The sequence below is a fragment of the Arvicola amphibius genome, chromosome 1 (assembly GCF_903992535.2).
Source record: "Arvicola amphibius chromosome 1, mArvAmp1.2, whole genome shotgun sequence".
Lineage (NCBI taxonomy): Eukaryota > Metazoa > Chordata > Mammalia > Rodentia > Cricetidae > Arvicola > Arvicola amphibius.
Genome location: NC_052047.1, coordinates 66,189,429 through 66,216,240, shown reverse-complemented (window position 1 = coordinate 66,216,240; position 26,812 = coordinate 66,189,429). Strand labels below are relative to the sequence as shown.

Below are 26,812 nucleotides of genomic sequence, written 5' to 3'. Positions count from 1 at the left end.
GATGTATTTGTGTGATCAACACTGGCTTCTGTCCAACGCCCCCACTCAGCTCTGTCTCCACCCTAAGTGTACTGTCTCCATGTCTATGTCTCCACACAGTGGGCTGTGCCCACTCTGACCCCCAAGCTGACTCACCGGGCCAGCCTCACGGGCCCTTCGGGTAAGGTCATCCAAACTCTGGTTCTGCAGCTTCTCTGTGATAAGAGTGACCATGGCCGGGGCTCTTCCTTGGTCCACATCTATGGGCACTGAATTTCCAGAACACTGGACATCAGCAGGCTCAAGTCATCAGGTCTGAGCTAAAACTCAGGGTTATAGCTCTGACTTAACTTTGCTGACCCATTTCCATGGACTCATCAGGGCTGTGTCTCTGTAAAGAGAAATTGCCACATGACCATATGTAGAATGCTTCCATCCATATTTCTGTTACATACAACATCCTGTGTATACAAAATGTTCCTAATATCCCTCTGGCAAATACCTTCCCAATTCCAAAACAACCAAGCATGTTCCTTTCTGGAACCTCTAATAACATCCTTTAATCTCCAGTAACTTTCTTGTAATATCTAGAACATCTAGCAGTTCTCAACCTATGGGTCACAACCGCTTGGGGAGGGGGGTGGTGTGGAGCAACCATTTCACAGGGTTGCTTAAGAATATCAGGAAAGGGCTGGAGAGATGGCTCAGAGGTTAAGAGCATTGGCTGTTCTTCCGGAGGTCCTGAGTTCAATTCCCAGCTACCACATGGTGGCTCACAACCATCTGTACTGAGATCTGGCGCCCTCCTCTGGCATGCAGGCATACATCGAGGCAAAATGTTGTATACATAATAAATAAATAAATCTTTTAAAAAAAAGAATATCAGGAAACAAAGGTATTTACATTATGATTTAGAACAGCAAATTTACAGTTATGAAGTAGCAATGAAAATAATTCACAGCATGAGGAACTGTATTAAAAGGTCACAGCATTAGGAAGGTTGAAAACCATTGGTCCAAGCCGGGCGGTGGTGGCGCACGCCTTTAATCCTAGCACTCAGGAGGCAGAGGCAGGCGGATCTCTGTGAGTTCGAGACCAGCCTGGTCTACAAGAGCTAGTTCCAGGACAGGCTCCAAAACCACAGAGAAACCCTGTCTCGAAAAATTAAAAAAAAAAAAAAAAAAAGAAAGAAAAAAAAAAAAAAAACCATTGGTCCAGATGAAGACCAAGGCTTCTCCTGAAGCAGCAAGAAAGCCCATGGCAGGCTCTGTCCCCAAAGTGCAATGAATGCATGAGAAGAGACAACGGCAGCCACACCCAGTGAGAACACCAGCAGCAAGCTACTGAGGCCCATACCAGAGGCCTGCTAGCTCTTACAGTTGGCCACACCACCCCCAACTCCAGCCTTTGAAGCTGGAGTTCTCAGCACTGTTGTGGACTATTAAGATGTGTTACATTTGTTTGTGCTGTGGAACACCTGTTAAAGACGCAAAGATGTGCTGCATTCTTTCATGTTGTATTTGTTTAACACTGTGAAGATGCATTACTTTGCCTGTCTAAAACATCTGACTGGTATAGTAAAAAGCTTAACAGCCAATAGCAAGGCAGGAGAAAGAATAGGCAGGACTGGCAGGCAGAGAATAAATAGGAGGAGAAATCTAGGAGGAGGATTGAGAAATGAGAAAAGGAGGAAGAGAGGAGGACTTGAGGGGCCAGCCACCACCCAGTTACACAACCAGCAACACAGTAAGAAAGAAAGAAATACAGAAATAGAGAAAGGTGAAAGCCCAGAGGTAAAAGGTAGAAGGAATAATTTAAGAAAACCTGGTTAGATAAGACAACTATCAACAGGGACAGAACAACAGAAAATTTAAAACCCTCCATTTTACCATATCTTCTATTACAGTTTCCAGCAAGGATCATCTCTAAATGCCAACCACATTCAAAAGTAAATGGACTATTTGAGTCTCCAAGAATCTCCCCACAAGACACCTAATTACAAAGAAACAATAAAAACTATTCTGATCAGGATCAAAGTGACCAGTTAGTGACAGGACAGACAGACAAGACTCCTGAAGATCACAACCCGCTGTGGGACTCTGCACAAAAACACAGAACCTCAATTTTTTTCCCTGAGACAGTGTTTCTCTATGTACCCTTGGCTGTCCTGGAACTTGCTCCATAGACCAGACTGGCCTTGAACTCACAGAGGTCCACCTGCTTCTACTTCCCGAGTGCTGGGATTAAAGGAGTGCCCCAGGACCGCCCAACCTGAACCTCAATTTAAACAGGAGAAAATGTCTGGGGAACCAGGTGAGGTCGTCAACAAAGTAACTGACAGATCCTTTAGAAGTAGTAAATTGGGTTGGAAAGATGTCTCAGCAGTTAAAAGCATTGGCTGCTCTTCCAAAGGACCTAGATTCAATTCCTAGCTGTTGTGAGATTTCAATCCCTTTAGTCAATGGATTTTGGGAATCACTAATCCTATGGCGTGGTCCTGTCGGCACACATGACAATTTATGAACTTAGGGAGAGGGTCTTACCCTCTCTTGTTCCCACGCTCTGTTGGGTGGTCAGAGCAGAGTAGGAAGCTTTTTGCCCTTTACCCCTGGACAAAACGGCTGGATGAAGGCAGCTGGATCAGCAGCGGTATTCTGTTCAATGAGTGTTTACCCCTATTCTATACCTAAATAAATTCTTGAGAACCCTTAACGACTCTGGTGGCTTTTCACTGCCACTAGCACTTAAATGGCAGCTCACAACCATCTGGAGCCACCATGTGGTTGCTGGGAATTGAACTCAGGACCTCTGGAAGAGCAGACAGTGCTCTTAATCACTCTCTCTAGCCATCTCTCTAGCCCCTGCTCACAACCATCTGTAATTGAGAATCTGAAGCTCTCTTTTGGCCTCCACAAACAATGCATGCACATGGTGCACAGATATTACAGACGAAACAAAAATAAAATCTCCCCCCAAAATTTTAGATTTATTTTTTATGTATACAGTATTTATATATACATACATGCAGTATCTACCTGCATGTATGCCTGCATACCAGAAGAAGGCAGCAGATCTCATTACACATGGTTGTGAGCCACCATGTGGTTGCTGGAAATTGAACTCAGGACCTCTGGAAGAGCAGCCATTGATCCCAACCTCTGAGCCATCTCTCTAGCACCCTCTTTAACCTTTAAATTTTTAAAAAATAACTGCTACGTCATGGAAAAGCAGAGCAAGTCCCCATCCAAGCAAAAGGGGATCAAATGCAATACTGATCCTCAAAGAGACAACATCCAAAGTTTGATTAATTGCTGTTAGATAAGAACACATTTCTGGCATTATTTTCCAAATTTTATCAGCATTCTGTGTGAGGAAAAGTGTGGGTGCTGGGAGGGCCTGCATTGCTGCTAAATAGGGTAATGGCTAAGTAAGTATGGACTGTCACCTTTGTCATAATCACAGATGTTTAGAACATGGTATAAAGAACCTGCTGGAAACTGGAAACATGCTTAAGGAGGCATGTATGTACAATTCACAAGGATAGACAACTCAAAAGCAGCTCATGGGATTAGGGTGTGGCTCAGTGGTAACACCTGTCCCTAGGTGCATGAGGCTCCATCCCCAGCACTACAAAACAAAGTAGTTCACAAGTGGGGTAACAGACTAGCCAGGTGCTAAAAAAGTCTTTCCCGCAAAGACTCAATTTCCAGATAAGGTCACTTCACAGATCTTGGGGTTACAGCTTGAATACAGCTTTGAGGGATGCAATTCAACCCACAATGCCAAGTGAATCTCCCCTTACAGAAACCTGAATGCACAAAATGAGACATAGCTCAAAAGGCCTATTTAGAGGGGCAGAGAAGAGTCATCTGGTGCTAAATAAGACTAACAGCTGAGTAAGAGGAGAGCAGGATGAAGGCCAAGACTCATATCAAGGTGGACATAGGGAAGACACAGCCTAATCAGAGAAACCTGGCTCAAAGGACAGAACTGACCAGCCCTGCCCAGGACACCAGGGACAGGTAGTCTGATGGGAGCTGAGAAAGGACTGCAAGCTCAGTAGGCACTTGGGGAAGTGTCAACTCCACATGGAGTAAACATGCCACAAAGGAAGGGCTATAGTCAGCTCTCTACAATGCAGTCACTAGAACTGTTTTGCAATTAAGCCAGTAGCTTGGATGAACACCCAGCTCCCTGCTGTTCCTCCCTACTCAGCCACACCTTCCAGGCCTAAGGCAGTCCTCCAACCCATGTGGCAGCCCTAGACCCGGCCTCAGCAGGCGATGCCAGTGCTCCAGGTTCCTCAGTTACCCTTCTGTGGCTCCAGGACACAGAGCAAAATCCTCACCTTAGCCCAAGGTCTTCTTCCTCTCCATCCCACACTGTGGTCATGCCAGCAACCCAAGAGTGGCACACCCTGAACAGGTACTACAAAAAGGCAGTGCCCACCACAGCCAGGCCGCCTCACATAGAACTTAATTAGGATTTGCAGCACAGTGGTATTTGTGTGAACAGCCAGGCTTCAGAAGAGCCTGGAAATAGCATGGGCAGGTGGAGAAAGTCACTTCTGAGCAGTAGACCCAAAGCAGGTAACTGGCCAATACAGACCTTGACACTAAATTCAAACCTAAGCTTGATAAGCTACTCCACCTCCTCCATTCTGGCTCCTAACATATTTCATGGGAAGAAAAGCTTCCAAGCCCTGCTTAAAGAGCTTGCTGTACAATGAAAGGAGCCTAAAGCATAAAACCTGGCCAACAGAGAATTATCCACGCCCATGTTGCTCCCATTACACAGACAAAAGCACTGTAGCCTGAAGGTAGTTCTAATTGTAGAGAACAGAGGAACCTACCAGTTAGTTCTGCTAAACCAAGGACATCACAATGTCAAGAAGCAATAGGCAGCTAAGACACTGGCACAAAATGCCAGGTTTCTGTTTCTTTAGTTTTCTCTTTAAAAAGCAGCTGAAAGCTAGGCACAATGGCACATACCTCAGGTACTCAAGCAGCTGAAACAGGAAAAGTATCAAGTCTAATGACTGAAACTGGTATGAGCAACAGACAAAAAAAAATTAAACACGGCGGCGGGGGGGGGGGAGGAGACAGAGAGAGAGATGCAGGAGACTGGAGAGGTGGCTCAGCAGTTAAAATCAATTGTTGATCTTCCAAAGGACCTGGGTTCTAGTCCCACCACCTGCATGACAGAGAGACCCAATGCCCTCTTCTGGTCTCTGCAGGGAACTAAACATGCAGGCAGTACACGTACAAATATGCAGACAAAATGCTTTCACACAGGCCGGGTGGTGGTAGTGCACGCCTTTAATCCCAGCACTCGTGAGGCAGAGGCAAGCGGATCTCTGTGAGTTCGAGGTCATCCTGGTCTATAAAAGCTAGTTCCAGGACAGGCTCCAAAGCAACACAGAGAAACTCTGTCTCAAAAACAAATAAACAAACAACAAAAAAATGCTTTCACATATAAAAATAAATCTTTAAAGCTGAAATGCAGAAAGTCCAGCAAGATGGTTCAGTGAGTAAAAGGCTTGCCTCCAAGCCTGATGACCTGAGTTTGGTTCCTCAGAACTGAAATGGTAGAGAACTGACTTCTACACACACACACACACACCTTTAATGAAGAGCACTTGGAAAATAGTTAATAATCTGATGCACATCAATTCATAACTGTCAAGTCATGAGCAGAGGCTTTAGAACACACCTAAGATTCCTACACTCCTCTCAGGGAATGCCATGTCCAGTTACCTCCTTGGACACAGTGGACAGAAGCTAAGCAGTACAGACTAAAGTGAAAGGGTACTCCATCTGCCAGACTTTTTAGAAATGTACCACAAGCAGGGCGGTGGTGACACACACCTTTAATCCCAGCACTCGGGAAGCAGAGACAGGCAATCTCTGTGAGTTCAAGGCCAGCCTGGCCTACAAAGTGAGTTCCAGAGTGGCCAGAACTGTTACACAGAGAAACTCTATCTCGAAAAGCCAAAAAGAAAAAAAGAAACATACGTCAAAGGCAGCATGTCAGGAGACATGTGGACAGTGGCCTAGGGCGTCCTTGTGAATATGTGAGCCATACCTACCTGATCAACCTGCCTGAGACTCTACACATGGGCTGCCCCGTTGAGCTGATGTAGAATTCCACACCCCAGCAACCATGGACAACAATTATCATTACCATTTCCCGCCACCAGCTGTGGAGGTAATTTGTTATGCTGCCATAGTAGCCCAAAGAACAACACTTAATACAAAGAATGGAGCCAAATGCTCTGCTCCCCTCCTGGAGCAGTGACCACACCTGCAGGAAACAAGGGAGAATGAAAGGCTAGCGCCCCACGTGCCACAGAGGTTGTGCACGTGAAATCAGTGTAGCTACCAACACAGACTGCTGTCTTTCTTTGGTAGTCACTGACCAGCTGGGGCTCAATCGCTCTTTTAAAATGTTAATCTAGATATCATACTGAGTCCCAGAGAGACTGGAATAGCCTTGTTTAGACATCACCGCCTTTTAAAAGGTCACACATAGATGTCATACTGATTCCGAAAAGCCTGGGACAAAGCCTTGTTTGGGTTCCACAAAGTTGGTACAAGTTGTTTTTTGGTTTTTTTTTAAGCCTTTTCAAAACAACATGAGGAAAACACAAAACCTCCCTGACATAACAAATCAACATCTTGATAGTATTAAAAACCTTAATTAGTTGATTTGGACAGTAGGATGTTTAGTTCAAAACTGTACAGATGTAAAAGTCAATTCAAGCAACCCATCACACTGACAGGCTAAAAAAAGAATATTCTATTTTGGGATCAAAAGATGCCAAAAAGCATTTGATAAAATGCAAGAAACAACCTATCTGTGATAAACACACACACACACACACACAACAGGAACAGAAGATGAGCTAGAGATAGTTCAGTGGCAAGGCACCTGTCTAGCACAAACAAGGATTTGGATTCCACCCCCCAGAACCAGGAGGGAAAAAAGGGAAAGGTTGTTACTGTTTGTAACATATCTCAGGCCTTTCATGTTACTACATCCTGAGGGCTCTTCCCTGATGGATAAAAGAGGCTTGCTTCTGCAGCTCACGCTTTAGCTTTCCAGTACCTGGAAACAGCCCTGGACCTCCTGCGGCCACAGCCTTTTCTTCCCTTCTTACCACGTGAGGACTGAACTCCTTCTACAGTTCCCCCAGCCCTCCTCTCCCACCTAACCCGTAAGAACAGTTTTCCCTCCTTCCCACCAGGACAAAGTCTTGTCCTTCCACTCTAGCACATGATGACATGACTTTGTCCTTCCTTCCTACTTCCCTTTCTTGCACCAGATAAAGATACCTTCTCCCTCAGTCACACTACATGAGAAGATGGCCTCCTCTCTCACATGTGAAAGCATGGGTCCCTCCCTCCTTCCACCATATTAAGAGCACGACCTTCTCTCTCCCTACTGCCACATGAGAACACAGCCTCCTTTCTCCATTCCACTATGTGAAAACATGGCCTCCTCTTTCATCCATGTGCCAGAGCACACCCTCCACAGGGGTGAAAGGTCATGCATTCAGGACTCTTCCAGACCTGACTTTGAATATCTTCACCTGACTGTTCTTTTGCACTCCTGTGGGGTGTAAATGCAGTGTGACCCAACTGTTGTAAAAACCTCTAGCAGATTAATCAAGTTTGAAGAGGAAGGTATGAGAATCTCAGTTTATAGCTAGTCAGTGAGAAGCTCCAGACACAGACTTACAACAGTCTGGGGGGTAGAGGCAGTCTTGCAGAAAGATCCCTCAATCTGAGGGATCCATGTAGTAGACAGTGTCAGAAATAAATTGGATTAGGAAGTAACCAACTGGTTTCTACTGAAGAACTGAAGACTTGTTTGCTGGAGGAAAGGTCACATAAAACTTTCATGTCAATTGCTATAGTATGAGAATAGAAAAATTTAAAAAAGATTTTTTAAAAACACTAGTGTCAAATGTTTTTAGAACAGCAAAATAGGCCATGAGAAAAAAATTCTTCAACTTGATAAATATCTTCCAAGAAGAAGAAGAAGAAGAAGAAGAAGAAGAAGAAGAAGAAGAAGAAGAAGAAGAAGAAGAAGAAGAAAAAGAAAAACACAACAACTGACCAGCAATAGCTGGTCAAGCAATGGTGGTACACACCTTTAATTCCAGTACTAGGGAGGCAAAGGCAGGTGGGAGGTCGGTCTGTGAGTTCGAGGCCAGCATAATCTACAGAACGAGATCCAGGACAGCCAGAGAAACCCTGTCTTGAAAACAAATAAACAACAACAACAAAGAAAAACAGCTGCCAGCTCTGAAGTGACAGCTCAGTGGTTAAGAACACACATTGCTCTTGCAGAAGACCTGGGTTCAATTCCCAGTACTCACATCAGACAGCTCATAATTTGTAATTTCAGTTCCAGGGGATCCAATATCCTCTTCTGGCCTCTGAGAGTACCTGTATGCCCAGGATGCACATATAGACAAGTAGGCACACACACACACAAAAGTAAATGCTTAAAAATAATTTAAAAAAAAAAGAGATGGTGGTACATGCCTTTAATTCCAGCACTTCGGAGGTAGAAACAGATCGTCCTGGTCTATAGAGTGACTTCTAGACCAGCCAAGAATACATAGTGAGACCCTGATACAAATGAGACTCTGCCTAACAAAAAAAAAAAGAGAGAAAAAAAAAGAAAAAACCCAGCTAACTTCTAATTAACAGCAAGAAACTCAAAGCACTGAGACTAAAGCAAATGCCCCCTCATAATCATTTCTTAATAACATAATACAAGTCCTTAAAAGAAATAAAGGAAGGCCAGGCAGTGGTGGCACCCACCTTTAATCCCAGGACTCGGGAGGCAGAGGCAGGTGAATCTCTGTGAGTTCGAGGCCAGCCTGTCTACAAGAGTGAGTTCCAGGACAGACTCCAAAGCTGTCTCGAAAAACAAAAAACAAAAAACAAAAAACAAAAAAAAAAAAACAAAAAAAAAAAGGAAAATAAAGCCAAGTGGTGGTGGCACATGCTTTAATCCCAATACTCAGAAGGTAGATGCAGGTGGATTTCTGTTCCAGGACAGCCAGGGCTACACAGAAGGAAAGCCTGTCTTGGGAGAGAAAAAAAAAAAAAACTGACAGCTTGGGGAGGAATAAACCACACAATCATCTATGTAGAAAATCTGAAAGAATTACCTAAGTAACTCTGGAAAGATAAGTGATTACAGTTAAGACTGTTGGAATTAACACAGAAAAGGTAATCTCAGCTGAGCATGGTGGTACACATCTTTAATCCCAGCAGAGACAAGCAGATCACAAGTTCCAGGACCACTAGTGTTACACAGTGAGACCCAGTCTCAAAAAAAGGAAAAAAAAATTGTTTTCCCATATGCTAGCAATGAACAAGTGGAAGCAAATTAAAAACCCAATGTCATTTATGCAAGCATTCCACAATACTGACATATATATCCAACAGGCTATGACCTACATCTATGAGGACAACTTCAAAACTCTGATGAAACAAATCAGAGAAACACAAAACAATGAAGTAGCCCACGTCCATGCAAAATGCTAACTTGTCCTAATTCAGTCTATATAGGCAAGCCAATTCTAATTTTCCTAGTCCATAAGAATATCATAGCCAGGCGGTGGTGGCGCACGCCTTTAATCCCAGCACTCGGGAGGCAGAAGCAGGCGGATCTCTGAGTTCGAGGCCAGCCTGGTCTACAAGAGCTAGTTCCAGGACAGGCTCTAGAAACTACAGGGAAACCCTGTCTCGAAAAAAAAAAAAAAAAAAAAAAAAAAAGAAGAATATCATAGGGTCAGGATGGGGACTGGAGAGATGGCTCAGTGGTTAGGAGCACTTGCAGCTCTTGCAAAGGACCCAGGATCCATTCCCAGTACCAACATGGTGGCTCACAACCATCCCTAACTCCAGTTCCAGATCTGACCTCCACGGGCACTGGGCACACACATGATGCATATACATGGAATCAGGCAAAACACTCACATAAAATAAAATGAATAAATCTAATAAAAAATTTAAAATAAAGTCATTAATTAAGAAGAAGGAGAAGAAACAAAGACAACGGCGACCATAGGGGCCTGGGGAAATAACTCAGCAGTGAAGCGCATTGGCTGTTCTGCTGGAGGACCCAGGTTCGACTTCCAGCACCCATATAGCAGCTCACAATCACCTGTAATTCTAGTCTCAGGAGATTTGACACCCTCCTCTTGCTTCCTTGGGTACTACATACATGTGGTTCACAGACATACACATAGGCAAAATACACAGATAAAACAGTTTTGGTTTTTTTTTTTGTTGTTGTTGTTGTTTGGTTTTTCGAGACAGGGTTTCCCTGTGGCTTTGGAGCCTGTCCTGGAACTAGCTCTTGTAGACCAGGCTGGTCTCGAACTCACAAAGATCCTCCTGCCTCTGCCTCCTCGAGTGCTGGGATTAAAGGCGTGCGCCACCACCGGCCAGCTAGATAAAACAGTATTTATTCAAAAAAACAAAAAAACAACAAAAAAAAAAAACACAGAATCTTATTTCTCACATTCTAAAGACTAGGGAGTCAAAGAACATGTCAATGACAGGTGTGGTGTCTGCCAGGGCTTCCATTCGCCTCCTTTCTGGTGTGCAGAGGTCCATTTTTTCTGTCTCTTTATATGGTGAGGTTTTTGGTTTTTTTGTTTGTTTGTTTGGTTGGTTTTTTTGTTTTTCCAGAGAGGGTTTCTCTGTGTATCTTTGGCTGTCCTGGAACTTACTCTGTAGACCAGACAGGCTTCAAACTCACAGAAATCCATCTGCCTCTGCCTCCCCAGTGCTGGAATTAAAGGGGTGTGCCACTACATCCGGCCTTAAATCAGCTTTCTTATAGCACCCAGGACCACCAGCCCAAGGGTGGCACTGCTCACACATTAATCATCAACCAAGAAAATGCCCAACAGGATTGCCCATAAGCAATCTAGTAGAGGCATTTTCTCAAGTGGGGGGGGGTCTCTCTTTCATTGGGTCAAGCTGACACAAAACTAGCCAGCATGCAGTATACATCTTCTTGCAGATAACCTAAGTTCAGCTCCCAGCACCCACATTGTATGGCTCACACCCACCTCTATTCCAGCTCCAGGTGATCCAACACCCTCTTCTGGACTCCTCCAGCACTTGGACTTACAACACTTGTACATAATCAAACACACCCAATACACATAATTAAAAATAAGCCTTTTAAAAGTGAGGTATCGGGGGCTGGAGAGATGGCTCAGCGGTTAAGAGCATTGCCTGCTCTTCCAAAGGTCCTGAGTTCAATTCCCAGCAACCACATGGTGGCTTACAACCATCTGTAATGAGGTCTGGTGCCCTCTTCTGGCCTTCAAGCATACAGACAGAATATTGTATACATAATAAATAAATAAATGTTAAAAAAAATTTAAAAAATAAAAAAATAAAAAAAAAATAAAAAAATAAAAGTGAGGTATCAAACCAGGAAATACAAAGAAGAAACTTACACCTCATTTCTAAGTGAAAGCCAATATGAAAAGAATGCCAAACGTATGACATTCTAGAAAAGGCAAAACTACAGAGACAGTAAAAAGGGTAAGCGGTGATCAGTGGCTGAGAGAGGGAGGGATGAACTGGAGCAAAGAGCCTTAGGGTATTGAAACACTCTGCTTAGCATTAAAATGGAAAAAACTCAGAAAGCTTGGCATCTGGGCTAGAGATATGGCTCACCACTTAAAAGAACTTCAATTTCCAGCACCCAGATGGTGGCTCACAACCATCCACAACTCCAATTCCAGAGGACCCAGCCTCCCCTTCTGTCTTCCACAGGCACCAAGCACACATGTGGTGCACATACATACATGCAGGCAAAACACTCATGAATATAAAAATAAAATAGATAAATCTTTTTCTAAAATGAGACATCAAAAGATGTGTCCTTGAGCCAGGCGGTGATGGTGCAAACCTTTATTCCCAGGACTGGGGAGGCAGAGGCGGGTGGCTCTCTGTGAGTTCAAGGCCATCCTGGTCTACAAGAGCTAGTTCCAGGACAGGCTCCAAAACTACAGAGAAACCCAGTCTCGTAAAAACAAAGATGTAGCCCTGACTGTTCTGGAACTTAGCCTGTAGACCAGGCTGTCCTTGAACTCACAAAGATCCACCAGCCCCTGCCTGCAGAGTACTGGAATTAAAAGCCTGTGCCACCTCCACCAGGAAATAAAGGTACTTTTTTGATTGTAGTCATTCTCTTTATATAGCCCAGGCTAGACTCAACCTCTCAAGCATTAAATTACAGGCAGACACAACCACACCTACTTTTTCAAGCACACAGACTCCATTCTTGGGTAATGTCACCTTTGCAATCCAATAAAAGAACCATAAAATTTAAAAAAGGAAATCATCAGAAATGATCACTACTGGTGAGCCCAGGCTGTAGAGCACCACATGGAAGAAATCAGCACCTGTGCTCTTCCTCACAGATAGAAAGCGTCAGGTGAGCTCTGATCAGCTGGGTGGAACATGCAGATTGAGACTCCTGACAACCTACTCACTAGCTCAACCCCAACACTTAAAAATAAGAATGAATCACTCAGCCCACCACCATCCAGGCAGATGGCCTTTAACTCTAGTACTTGCCTTTAATCCCAGCACTCAGGAGGCAGAGGCAGGCAGATCTCTGAGTTTAAGGCCAGCCTGGTCTACAGAGTAAGTTCCTGGATAGCCAGGGACACAGAGAAACACTTTCTTGGGGGGTGGGGAGGATTAACTACCCATTAGCAAGGCCTCAAGGAGTTAAAGTACCTGGAACTCTACTATATAAATTAATTTTCCTTTGAGAAATGTCATTGTAGACTATATAGGAGTTTATATAATTTTTCATTATTGCTAATTTTAAGCTCACACTGAGCTTCGTTATTATTAATTTTTCAAGTAAGCATACAAAATAAAGGTGTTCATTATGTCATAAAAGTGTTTTGAGCTAAATATACTGATACATGCCTGTAATTCCAGCACACAGGAGATGGAGGCTGGAGGATCACAAGCTGGCCACTAACCTGGGTCACACAATGAGAGCTTGTCTCAAAAGCTAAAATAAAGTTTTTCTTAAATAAAAGAAAAATTTCCCCACTGTTTCCAAAGCACCAAGGTAAAATACCTAAGGATTTTCTTGAGTCTTGTCTCTACCAGTAACATCATGTTCTTTCTATCAGACTGGAGCTCCTTGATATTCCTGGTCCTTGAGTGCACGTGTGTATTCACAGGATCTCTGCAGCTAGAAGTGCGCCTACTTAAAAAAGCCGGGCAGCGCAGGCCTTTAATCCCAGCACTCTGGAGAAGGCAGAGGCAGGACAGCACAGCCAGGGCTACACAGAAGAACCCTGTCAGGAGGGCAGGGGATTGTTTGGGCTGGAGGGACAATAATAACTGAGTGGTTAAGAGCACTGGCTGCTCTTGCAGAGGACCTGTGTTAGATCCCTAACAACGACACAGTGTCCCCACAACCACCAGTAACTCCGGTTTCTTGGGAACAACAACCTCTTCTCCAAGGGCACCAAGGATGCATGTGATGCAGACAGACAATCAGGCAAAATGCTCACCTATACAAATGAAATCAATGTTTTAATTAAAAAAAGTTTGGCATTTTCTCTGTCTCAGAGTAGCAACTAAAACTGTCTCTTCAATGATTGTCAAATTCAACCTCAGTGAAAAAAAAACTAAAAGGCCATGTAAATTAGTATGGCTCCAGTCCAAGCCACAAGCTCCTATACCAGAAGGAAAAGTTCCAGAACCAAGATCTAAGTTCCAGGGACAGTTAGCAGAATCATTAATCAAGCCATGGGAAGGGACCAGGCTTGCTATGTCCAATATTCACAGAGGAGTAAGGAGTGAACTAGGTGCCAGACCCAGGAAAGTCTGAAAGGACTTACACATACAGGTCTCTGCTAACCAAATCCGTGGAAAGAAAATCCAATTTCTAGACAATTTCAATTTCCACTCTGGAGTAATATTCAGGATTTCAAAAGAAAACCATCCTCACTCCTAGCTTCTGAATGAGATACTGAACATCTCTTTAAAGACCCACTTCCATCAGAAACACAAGGTTACCAAAATGTATTTGAAGAAGCAGTACCAGTAAGGACCAGTCATATTTCTTAATGCAAAAACTAAGCTGGCGCATGCACTCAGGAGGCAGAGGCAGGTGGATCTGAGTTCAAGGCCAGCCTGGTCTACAGAGTGAGATCCAGGACAGTCAGAGATACACAGAGAAACACTGTGTGTGTGTGGGGGGGGGGGGGACAAAAACAAAACAAAACAAAAAACCTTTAAAGTCAAACAATCCATCTTTAAAATTCTCAAGAGTAGAGACGTTATAAACTAAGTAATGGGCTGGAGGCGTAGGTTTGCCAGGCCCAGGGATAGAAGTCTCAACGCCAGAAAGAAAAAAAAAAAAAAAAAAGAAAATCATGGAAGTTTAAGTTCATACTTAAAGATCTATCCAATAATGAAATAGTCTTAAGTGCAAAAAAATTCAACTGTGAATTTAAGTTGAAGTGATGTATTTCAGATCCCTACTTAAAACTAAGGGAAAATAAAACCCAACCTACAAACTTAGTAGCCAATAAGGAGCGGCAACATACACTGTCTACATCTCACATTCCATCCTCCACTCACAGGAAGTCTTAAAGGGGCTTACACTCCCTTCGGAACACACTTCCAAGTCACCTTCCAAGGGTCCTTGGGAAGTATCTGCTCTTAGGATTGATTCCCTTAAGGGACCATCCTATCTCGTCAAACTTCCTGCTTCCTGAGTACAGAATAACAATCACTGAGTCCCAGAAACAGTGGGCTCAAGGGCCCAAAGGCTCAGCATGGCGACAACAGGTCTCAAAGTCGACACGAGAAGTGATTCAACAAGTGGCAGCGCGCCCCAGGCGCAGCGGGCAGGCCTTACCGCCCGGCGTGCAGGAGCGCGCACAACAGGAGTGCTTGGGGCCTGGCCTGCTCGGAGGGGTCCCGGGACGCGCGACGACTTTGGAGAGCTGGGTCCCCGGGGACCTAGGGGTGTCCCGGCAGCGGGACACGAGGACCGCGCTGGGCCCGGGACGCGCGGGGACCTTAAGGCGCTGAGCCGCCTGCCGGCCCGAGGGGGTGGTGTTCCGCGCGCTGCGGCGATGCACCGGGCTCTCGACGTGCGGCTGCGCGGCGCCGGCCGACGTGCGGGGACTCCGGACTGATAGGCAGCACAAGGACACGGCGTCCCCGCGGTCGGACTTTGTGGCGGTGAGCAGGACGACGACAGCCGGGAGCACTCTCCGCGAGGCCGGCGAGCGCCCGGCTCCCTGATTGAGGCGGGGCGCCAGCCGCGCAGGCTGCGCTCCGCGCATGGGGACAACGCGCCTCAGCCACCTCGGAACAAAACCGCAGCCGACGCCCCGCCCCCTCCGGCCGTCCTCATTGGCCGCCGCACCGCTACCGCCGCCGCGAGCCTCGGCCGCCCGTTCGCGCACCAGCGCAAGGAAGCCGCTGCCGCAAGGAGCAGATTCTCAGCCGCGCCGCGGGGCGGAGCGACGGCGACGCCCGGCTGGTTGTGGGCGTGGCCTCTTGGCTCCCCCCCCCCGACCCCCCCCATGTCTCTCACTTCCCTCCCGCGAGCGATGTGCGCCGCCGCTGATCCCGCCCCCGGCACGAGCACCGCCCCCTTGCGTGCGCCGGCGCGCACCGGGTATGACATTGACCTCTGGGTCTTGGCGGGGTGGCAAAAGCTGTCAGCAACGACCTGAGGCTGCGAGTACTCCCTCAGTAGCTCCAAGGCTCGCTGTGGCCGCCTTCCTTCCTTTCCCTACCTTTCTTTGCTTTTTTTGAAACAAGATCTCACGATGTAGCTCGGACTGTTCTGGAACTCAGTAGGTAGACCAGGCTGGCCTCGAACTCACAGAGTGCGTCACCACGCCCAGCTCTTTCTATCTTTTTCGGGTTGGTAATGTGTCGTTGGGCAAGTCCATGCCCTCAGGGGTCTCAGTTCTGGACCTGTAGTATGACTGGGAGGCAGGCGTACATTGGCGCTACATCCATATTGGTACAAGGCTGTTCTACAGAGGGGTGGGACTCTGGGGCGCAATTCCCAGAGTGCTGGAGGCCAGGCCCAGCAAAGAGAAAATACATGTTTACTTGTCTAGGACTTGACATGATGACTCCCATCTGCACTGGCAGATGCCTGTAATTCATAGACACCCTTGTCCCGAAACAGCAAAAAGTCAAAAAGGTTGCTGTTTGAGGTGGAAAATGGAGTGGTTCTGAAAGCATTTGGAATAAGACCTAAACAGGAATACATTAGAGAGACACTGGATATTCCTGGGGCTGGATGCTGGGGACACCAGGTGTCAGGCCAGGCCTCCACAGGCTGTGATCCAGTAAGTCCAGTCCTGTATAGGCTCAGAGACCCAGGGCCAGGATCAACTAGAAAGAATGTCCTTACCTGCCACATAACCAGCTGCAGGCCTTTAATTCCCTCCTCCAGGTTTCTTGAGGACAGGGTACTTGTGACCTGAATCACAGCAGGCAGGCATCTGGCACCCCCACCCCTACACACACACAAAGACATCTAGCAGGCACCTGTGCCTAAGAGGAACTCTGCCCAGAACAGTCCTCATCCCCACTCTGGACCCAGGGTGGCCTTCTCAAATCACCACGGTCACCTTGTGTTTCCCAAGCCCTGTGGCTGATTAAATTACATATGCCATACAGCTCAGCTGTATTTGATTAATTACTAACGGCTTTCAGGGATTGGAAGTCTGTGCCCTTTTAATGTTCGTTGAGTTGATGAATTCACGTAAAACCAAAAAGTACTTCAAACCCTCCTACAGGTCAGATTGCAGGGGATGGTTTGCAGGCCAGCACAAGGGCCACATTAGTGATGCTGTGGACAGATGCCAGCATCGTGGTGTTTATCAAGTCCCAAAGGTGACCAGCCAAGGGACAGTACTAAAATCATTCTTGGTTCACAGATAAGGAAGCTGCTGCTCCACCAAGGGACTGTGTCCCCTCCCACGACACTAAGTAGCAATGTTGTCAGCTTGTTTTCCTCGGTGCCTAACTTCAGCTCCCTTTGAGAATATCCCAAGTCCACTTGGTTATACTACCTAGGTTGAAGCCCTGCTGAGGTGAAAGACAGTGCTACCCTAACCCTCACATTCCCCACTCTCAGGGAAACTTCTAGAACATTGGAACAGTACAGGCCATTTCAGTACATAGGTTTGCTGACACAGCTTCAAGGCAGGATGGGTGCCAGAACACACCTGGATCATCATAGCCCACCTTAGCTCACACCAACAAAACCTAGCTCACCCCAGTACACCTCAGCATCCCTAACACATTAGACACCTTAACATGCACATCGAACACATCCTGACATCTCAAATCCAGGACATCTCAAATCACCCCAACAGACTCTAGCACACCCCAGCATACTTAAGCACAGCACGGAGTCTAGATGCCACAGCACTTGGGATAAGGACAGTCTGAAGAAAGGTCTCAGGGCTGCTGGAGATTGCCCTCACTGTCTCCTATGCTATGCAAAGCTAGTCAGACCAGAGAGCATGTTAGGGAGCTGACAGGTACCCAAAATGCATGACATCTCTGAGCCAAACCAGCTGGCCAATAGCCACTCTACATAATGGCTGTCACCTGCTCCATCACAGACATGTCTGGGCTAATATACAGAGACCCCATGCAGACTCCTGTCCAAAGATGCTAAATATTCTACATGATAATAGCTTTATTGGTGTGGGATTCCCATCTGTATGCTGTGATTACCATTAATGAATAAAGAAAGCTGGCTTGAGCCTAGAGCAGGGCAGAATTTAGCTAGGTGGGGAAAACTAAACTAAATGCTGGAAGAAAGAGGCAGAGGCAGAGAGAAGCCATGGAGCCCCACCTGAGACAGATACAGGTTGGAATCTTGCTGGTAAACCACAGCCATGCGGCAATACACAGATTACTAGAGATGGGTTTAATTAAGATGTAAGAGTTAGCCAATAAGAAGTTAGAGCTAATGGGCCAAGCAGTGATTTAAATAATATGGTTTCTGTGTGATTGTTTCAGGTCTGAGCTGCCAGGCAGCCAGGAAACAAACAAGCAGCTTTCCTCCAACCCTTTATTATTTTTAGTGTTTGGCACATAATCTGCTACAAGCAGGCATCTCTCAACACAAAAGAAACAATCACTAAATGTGATGGTGCTTGGACTCCCTGCATTCCAGAAGCTGAGGAAAGCTGTAAGTTCAAGGCCAGCCTTAGCTATGGAACAAGACCCCAATCTCAAAAAATTAAAAACTACAAAACTTCCAGACACCTATTCTCCTGTACTTCTGAGGCCAGGATTGTTAAATGCAGGAGTCCCAGGACTGTACCCCCTCCGAAGGTTCTGGGAAGGGTCCTTCTGCTTCTCCACAGGTCTGTACCCCCTCCAAAGGTTCTGGGAGGGTCCTTCTGCCTCTCCACAGATCTGTACCCCCTCCGAAGGTTCTGGGAGGGTCCTTCTGCCTCTCCACAGGACTGTACTCCCTCCGAAGGTTCTGGGAGGGTCCTTCTGCCTCTTCAAGCTTCTCATGTCCATGTTACACTCCGGTCGCAGGCTCCTCTCCTCTGTGGCTGTTTATCTCTTCATTTTCTACTTTTGGGTATTTTTAATTTTTTAATTTTTAAAATTTATTATTTTATGTATATGAGTGTTTTGCCTACATGTATGTCAGCAGATCACACGAATACAATGCACTTGCGCAGATCAGAAGAGGGTGTCAGATCCTCTGCACTGGAGTTACAGATGATTGTGAGCCACCATTTGGGTGCTGAAAAATCTTACTACCTGAGTCCTCTGAAAGAGCAACAAGTACTCTTAACTGTTGAGCCAACTCTCCAGCCCCTTTGGTATTTTTTAAGGATAGTGATTACTGGATTCAAGGACCATTTGAGTAACTCAAGCTCCTTAACTACACCTGCTAATTCCCCCTCCCCAAACACAGTATGAATTTAAAAAACAATCCCTACAGGATTGTGCTTAGCATGTGGTCCCCAGCTGGTCATGTTCTTTTGGAGGCTGTGGGACCTTTAGAAAAGGTGACCTAGCTGGCATACATAGGCAATACTTGAAGTCTATATAGCCCAGTTCTGGCCTACTGTCTACTTCAGGATCTGCCAAGACGTGAACAAGCGGTTGACAAGTGCCACCTGACAAGGACAGTGCTGACCCAGCCACCATCCCTACCCTGTCACGAGAGATTACCCTCTGAATTGTGAGCCACGATAATCGTTTTTATTTTTTTAAGATTTATTTATGTATTTCATGGGTAGTGATGACAGTTCTTGGTTGTCAACTTGACCACATCTGGAACTAACTAAAACCTGAGCATCTGGGTACACCTGTGAGGGACTTTTGTCCTTAATTAAATCATTTGAAGTGGGAAGACCCCACTTTTAATTAAGATCTTTGGAGGTGGGAAGATCCACTATTAATCTGGGCCACACCTTCTGCCGGCAGCCTATATAAAGGACATGGAGGAAGAAAGCTTGTTCTCTCTTTGCCTGCTTGCTCTCAATGGCAAGTTCATCCCTTCATTAGCATTAGAGCCTACTTCTTTGGAATTCTGGTATATACTGAAGACCAGCTGAAACATCCAACCTTGTAGACTCAACTATTACTGGACTCTTGGACCTTTCATTGATAAACAGCCATTTTGAGTCTAGCTAGACCACAGCCTGTAAGCCATTCTAATAAGCCCCAGATAGATAGATAGATAGATAGATGATAGATAGATAGATAGATAGATAGATAGATAGATGATAGATAGATAGATAACAGATAGATACATTCATTCATTCATTCTATCAGTTCTATTCCACCAGAGGACCCTGACTAATACAACAGCTATAAACAGTTATGAGCCGCCATGGAAGTGCTGGGAATTGAGCTCCAGTCCTCTGGCTGAGCAGCCAGTGCTCTTACCCGTTGAGCCATCTCTTCTCTTTTAAATAGTTTCTGTTAGGTATTTTGTCATAGTAAACCAGAGAAGTAACACACCAAATAAGGCCTCAGTCACAAGATCCAAAGACTTTTGAATATCTTTTAGCATTTAACTAAAATTCTGAATATCCAAGAAAATCAAGGAGAGATAGATCAGGCAGGGGTTATAAAGGTAGGTTCCGGGGATACATAGAGCCTTCAAGTCAGGGCAGTCACACAGCATTCTCAACTGCAGAACTACAGGAGAGGCCCCGCCTCAGCTCCAAAGGGACTGGAGGCTACCAGGCTCTGGAGAGAGACACCACCTCTACAGGAGGGCTTCCTCTCCTCCCTCCTTTAATATTCATTCCAGGTGTCTGTCCAGACCATTCAGGGACCAGAGACCCCTGATGTTGTCCCCAGGTTCAATAGAGGATGGAAAGGGTGTAGCACAGGCCCAGAGTAGTAAATGAAGGACTACCACCCAGTACGGATATGTCACAGATATGTCTGCTTCTTAGCATGAATAAAGAAGCTGAAATATGATCACTGAAATGTTTTGTTGGTTTTAAGACAGGGTCTCACAGCGTAGCCCTGGCTGGCCTGGAACTTACTATGTAGACCAAGCTGGCTTCAGACTCAAGAGATCCATCTGCCTCTGCTTCCCAGTTTTACTCAGTCTCTCTCTCTCCCTCTCTCCCTTCATTTTTAATTTTGTTATCTGTGAATTTTTGTCTGCATGTATGCATATGTACTACATGCACGCCTGGTGCTCAGGGTGGTTAGCAGAGAGGGCAATAAATTCCCTGGAACTAGAGTTAAGATGGTTGTGAGCCCTCATATAGATGCTGGTTTTCTTCAAGAACCTGGAGACTGAAGAGAGGGCTCAGCAGTTAAGAGCACGGCTGCTCTTCCAGAGGACCAGGGTTCAATTCCCATGGCCATGGCAGCACAAGACTGTAACTCCAGTTCCAGGGCTTGTGATACCCTCACAGACATACATGCAGGCAAAATACCAATGTACAGAAAATAAAATAATAAAATAAAGTACCAGGAGATTGAGAAATGACCTCGTGGTCCTGATCCCTGGTTTGGATGAAAACGGATGGTAGGGGGCAGTGGAAACAGGAGATTACAAAAGTTGTCTAGGGTTCACCAGGTCTGTTTACCCTAACACCTAAGGTGCTGTCTGCTGGCAACAGGCCCAGGAAAAGCTTGCATAGTGGAATTTTTGTCTCCAGACTGGTGACAAGTCAAACTGTTCCAGGGAATACTACAGATGCTTGTTCTCTCTCTAGGATGTCTTCAGTGGCAGGAAAGCCAGCTGCCCTCTAGATGTGATGGGAGATTTCCAGAAAGCCAAGGAGCCTGCCAACCACCCCAAGGGGATCTGGTGCAGGCTGACATCTAAAGCACCTAACACCCTACCTCCTAGGACTCACATCCTAGTTCATCCCCTTGGAGGACTGGAAATGGTTTGCTACTAACTACAGAGATGACAGGACACATGGCCACATGGCACTGTACATCTTTGGGACACAATCTCTCCCCTTCCTCTGTGAGAATTGGAGGAGGGGACCTCAGGCTCAAATCTGGAGTTCTCACTTCAGACAAGAGTGTAGTAGCTTCAGCCAACACCCTGCACACAACCCAAGAAGCTACCAGAGACTCCTGACACATACTGAGGGGACCAATATTCCCGCAGGCCATATGTATTATAATTTGCTACCCAAAAGTAGAGGTAGCTTATCCTCCAGAATTCACGCAGGACCACTGGAGGTCCCAGTCTAGATGACCAGATTCTCTCTGTGCAGACCTAGGCACTCCCCAGCCTTGGCAAAGCAATAGAGATGGCACTACAATCAATTTGCTCTTACTTGTTGGTTGTTTTACTCTTTTGGGGGACCTGCCACCCAGCTCCCAAATAAATCACACACAGAAGCTACTACTTACTACTTATGAATGCCAGCCTTAGTTTACCTTGTTTCTTGCCAGCTTTTCTTAAATTGTCCCGTCTAAGGTGATCTCTGTGAGTGTGAGGCCAGCCTGGTCTATAGAGCAAGTCCCAAGATAGGCTCCAAAGCTAGAGAAACTCTGTCTTGAAAAGCCAAAGAAGAAGAGAAGAGAGGAGAGGAGAGGAGGGGAGGGGAGGAGAAGAGAAAAACTATCCATCTACCTTTTGCCTCTAGGCTTTTTCCTTTTCTTACTTGTATGCATCTTACTTTCACTGATTCTGTGGCTGGCTGGGTGGCTGACCCTTGCTATCCTCCTTATTCTCTTCCTCCTCTTCTTCCCAGATTTCTCCTATTTATTCTGTCTGCCTGCCAGCCCCACCTATCCTTTCTTCTGCCTTGCTATTGGCCGGCCATTCGGCTTTTTATTAGACCAGAAAGGTGTTTTAGCCAGGCATAGTAACTTAGCTTCACAGAGTTAAACAAATGCAACATAAAAGAATGTAACACATATGCCAGGCAGTGGTGGCGCACGCCTTTAACCCCAGCACTCGGGAGGCAGAGGCAGGCGGATCTCTGTGAGTTCGAGGCCAGCCTAGTCTACAAGAGCTAGTTCTAGGACAGGCTCCAATGCTACAGAGAAACCCTATCTTGAAAAACCTTAAAAAAAAAAAGAATGCAACACATCCACATCTTTGCATCATTATAACAAATATTCCACAGCACAAGCAAATGTAACACATATTAAAATAATATTCCACAACACTTACTCTTTGCTGTCACCCCTGGAGACCACCCTTACCCAGGTGTGTATGGGACTGGGTGCTGGTTACCAGGGCATTCTGGACAAGACAGCAATGCCATGGGTTCATAAAGGGCACAGAGATAAACCATACCAGAGACAGGTTCAGGGAACAGGAGTCTGCTTTATTGCACATGAACAACCACGTATGTGGTGGAAGCCCACTGACTGTGATTGGTTAGCACATTACCTCAGACTGGACAGTGAACGCTCATACCACCAGGGTCTCTACGAGGAAGAAGCACATTAAAGATGTGGAGAGTGAAGACTTGTCCATGGGCCAGCTGCCAGCATGCTACTTCAGAATGCAGTGTTCTGACTTCAGGAGTACGGTGTGCCATGTGCAGTGTTCTGACTTCAGGAGTACGGTGTGCCGTGTTTTATTTTAGAAGTGCAGTTCACCTTCAATCCCAGCACTTGAGAGGCAGAGACAGGCGGATCTCTGTGAGTTCAAAGCCAGCCTGGTCTACAGAGTGAGTTCCAGGACAGCCAGGGCTGTTTCACAGAGAAACCCTGCCTCGAAAAAGCAGATAGGAGTGCAGGATGCCAAGGAGGCTGGCCACCAGGTCATGCCTGCATTTTCTCCTACAGCTGGGGAAATGAGCTACACACAGGGTTTCAGAGGCACCAAAGAGTCTTTCTGGGCATTATCACCCCGGCACTTCCTGGTGCCTCCCAGGGGAGGGGGAATGTTATATTATGTTGATTTTATAAATGTAGAACTGAAGCCACGCAGCCACAAGGAGACAGGGCTGGGAGTGAAGGAAAGGTCTCACCACACGGAAAGCTTCTTTGTATGACAGGCCCAAGGCAGACACTAATGAGAGTCAGTGTTGGGCCCTCAGCCATCAAGGCCTTAGAGACCCATATTTGAAGCTTTGCTTCCTGCACTCACTCCTGCCCAGAGGAAGGATTTTTTTCCCCCTGAAAATATTAAGATATCTTTGTTGTTTTATTGAGCTAAGGTATCATGTATCTGAAACTAACCTAGACCTCCTGATCTCCAGGTTCTCCTGCCTCCACCTCCCAAGTGCTCTGCTCTCTAATGCATCTCTGAAGTATGACTTTTATAAAGTGGCTTATGTCTAAAGTCAGCAAATTAAAAACCAAACAGTAGGGGCTGGAAAGATGAACAGTTAAGGACAGTGGCGCTCTTGCAGAGGACCCACATGGCAGCTCACAACCATCTCTAACTCTAGTTCCAGGGAATCTGATGCCCTCCTGTCCTCCACATGGTACACATGCATGCAGGCAAACACCAATACACATGAAGTAATAAAAGTTTAAAACAACAAAGAAAAAAAGCCTCAGCATATTGAGTTATGCAGATTACACCAGGGCAGATTCAAAGTGGACAAGCCCACATGCCAATATACAAGGGAAGTCATTTGCCCAGTTATAATGACGGTCCCATAGACCAGTTAGATCTGCCATGATGGGGAGAGGACCCTGGGCCCCATGAGCTCAGAAACTCCTTAGGTTCCAGCAGAGAGCTGGTGAAACAGACAGCTTCCCAAAGACACAAAGAGGTTAGCAATTCAGCAGCTGCTAAAAAGGCAGGATCCTGACAGCAGCCAGAAACAAGGACAGCTTCACAATAAAGAAAGCCAGCCAGAGGCTGTGGGATGACAACCCTGATAAGCTGACCCGTCTACCCCGAGACACAGAGAGACAAGATAGCAATCAGCCTGGAATTGTGAAGAATTAATCATGCTGGGACCAACTTAATTTAGTTCTGACACATCTTGGCTCTATGTTGAAGAGTCAAGACAACTAGGGACAGGGAGATGGCTCAGCCTGTGATAGCACGTGTTGCTCAGGCCTGATGACCTCAGTTCTGTCCCCAGAATCCAGAATGGAAGGAGAGAACCAACTCCTGAAAGCTTTTCTCTGACCTCCACATGCACACAATAATGCATATTTTTGGAATAGACATACACAAGACACACAGACACATACACACAAATTAAAAATTAAAACTCAGTCCCTAGCTAACTGGTTATTCAAATAAAAATTCATATAGAAAATATTAGATGGGGCTGGAGAGATGGCTCAGTGGTTAAGAGCATTGCCTGCTCCTCCAAAGGTCCTGAGTTCAATTCCCAGCAACCACATTGTGCATACATGCAGACCGAATATTGTATACATAATAAATATTAAAAAAAAAAAGAAAATATCCCAGCACTCGGGAGGCAGAGACAGGCGGATCTCTGAGTTCGAGGCCAGCCTGGTCTACAAGAGCTAGTTCCAGGACAGGCTCTAGAAACTACAGGGAAACCCTGTCTCGAAAAACCAAAAAAAAAAAAAAAAAAACAAAACAACAAAAAAAAACTATATTACCAGCATTGAGGGGCGAGACCTGAGGTCTGAAGATGGGTTTTCTTGCTGTGTAAGAGCATTCAAAAAATTTAGAGCCAGGTGTAGAGCCTTTATGGAGGTGGAAGGTGGATTGCTCTGAGTTTGAGGTCAACCTGATCTATAGATTAAGATCCAGGCCAGTCAGAGGTATCTAGGAAAATCCTGTCTCAAAAAACAAAAGACATGGTTGCCAGGTGGTGGTGGCACACACCTTTAATCCCAGCACTTGGGAGGCAGAGGCAGATCTCTGAGTTCAAGGCCAGCCTGGTCTACAAGAGCTAGTTCCAGGACAGGTAAAAGGCATTTTTAGAACTTATGGCAAGGTCTAGTAGCTTCAGGCAATGCTAAACCTGAGTCTGAACCATTCCTTGGGCTCCAGGCTTTCCTGGCTGCCCATCCCATTTAGCAAATCACACTGTTGAGGCTTGCCGGTCACCAGGTGGGAATGCAGCGAGCCATGGGTACGGACTGCTGTGATCCTGAACCAGGTAAAAACCCAGTTACTCACTTCCACCATCCACTGCTTGCATACTAGAAGAGAACATGCTCTCTGGTGGCCAGTTCACAGCAATGCTGCTGTCTTGAAATCCCATCAGCACATGCCATGTAAGCAGTCCCAAGTAGATCTCATCTCTATCCCCAGGGCCAGACTCTAAGCTCCTGGCTTTGTCCTCTAGGTTGCTGGGCCCACCCTCAAAATTATCCTTCTAGCCCATGGAGAATAATCTCTGTACTTTTAGATTTTCTTTTTTTTTTCAAGTCTTAGACTAGTCTGGCAATGAACTCAGAGATCCACCTGCACTACGCACACCTTTAAGCTCAGCACTTGGGAGGCAGAGGCAGGTGGATCTCTGTGAATTCAAGGCGAGCCTGGTCTACAGAGTGAATTCAGGACAGCCAGGGCTACACAGAGAACCCGTCTCGAAAAACACCAAAAAAGTGTATACCATCACGCTCAACATGCCACTCGCTGGATTCTTGAGCCTGCTTCCTGTTTGCAAGATCCCAAGGGCCAAAAAGGCTAAATTTATTTCCACTGCCTGTTCAGCCTATCATGTTTCTGCCAAACTTTCAAGAGTTTAGCTTTTGAGTACATGTATGTCCTCTTGAAAAGATGCCGTCTTTTTTTGGCTCCTGTTGGGGAAGAAATAGGTTTGTAAGATCAGTAGTACTATGGTTAAGAGAGCTCTCAACTTTCTAAGTCTTAAAGCCACTATCTATTTTTAAGAGAAAATCTGTATTCCAGAATGCCTTTAATTTTAGCACTGTTTGCCATCATGAGAGGAAGTTACTCAGATCCCACTCTGTGGGTTCAACAAGCCTGTCCTGAGCATTTCAGTAACTATTCTATCCAGAACAGAAGGCAGGAAGTACTGCCTGCGCCCCTCCCAACAAGATAAGACAGTTCCTTATCTGTTTCACCCAGCGTTACCCTGCACAAGGGAACAAGTGCATGAGCAGCTCTCACTGATTGTTCCAAGTCCTCCTAACCTTCACATTTTAGGCTGTCCTGACTCAATTGCCACACCTATCAGGTCATCTATAGACTTCCCGAAAAGTGGCAATTCCCACGTTCCCTACCCACCCTACTCACTTACCTCAACCTGATGACTAGCCTTCAGGGTCATCTACTGTGGCTGTCATAGAACCTACAGGTAGACAGATGTCAAGTATCTACACTGACATGTAACCAGGTCCCATGCCATACCTGTCAAGGTCCCCTCACAGAT

The 26,812-nt window shown here is 45.9% G+C and overlaps 1 protein-coding gene across 3 annotated transcripts in view; it reads right to left on the bottom strand.

Moving 5' to 3' along the window:
* The window catches only part of Fam53a (family with sequence similarity 53 member A), a 31,030-nt gene extending 15,664 nt beyond the window's left edge, over positions 1 to 15,366 (bottom strand). Inside the window, exons 1-2 of one of the 3 annotated variants that reach the window (XM_038345036.2) lie at positions 14,926 to 15,366; positions 136 to 370 (exon numbers count right to left, since the gene is read on the bottom strand). In XM_038345036.2, the coding sequence (XP_038200964.1) occupies positions 136 to 213 (78 nt within the window). In that variant the 5' untranslated portion in view covers positions 214 to 370; positions 14,926 to 15,366. Of the gene's footprint in view, positions 1 to 135; positions 371 to 8,362; positions 8,494 to 13,128; positions 13,571 to 14,925 lie in introns of those variants that run through there. The other 2 variants (XM_038345046.2, XM_038345056.2) reach the window with 2 other exon arrangements.
* Between the last annotated feature and the right edge of the window lie 11,446 nt (positions 15,367 to 26,812).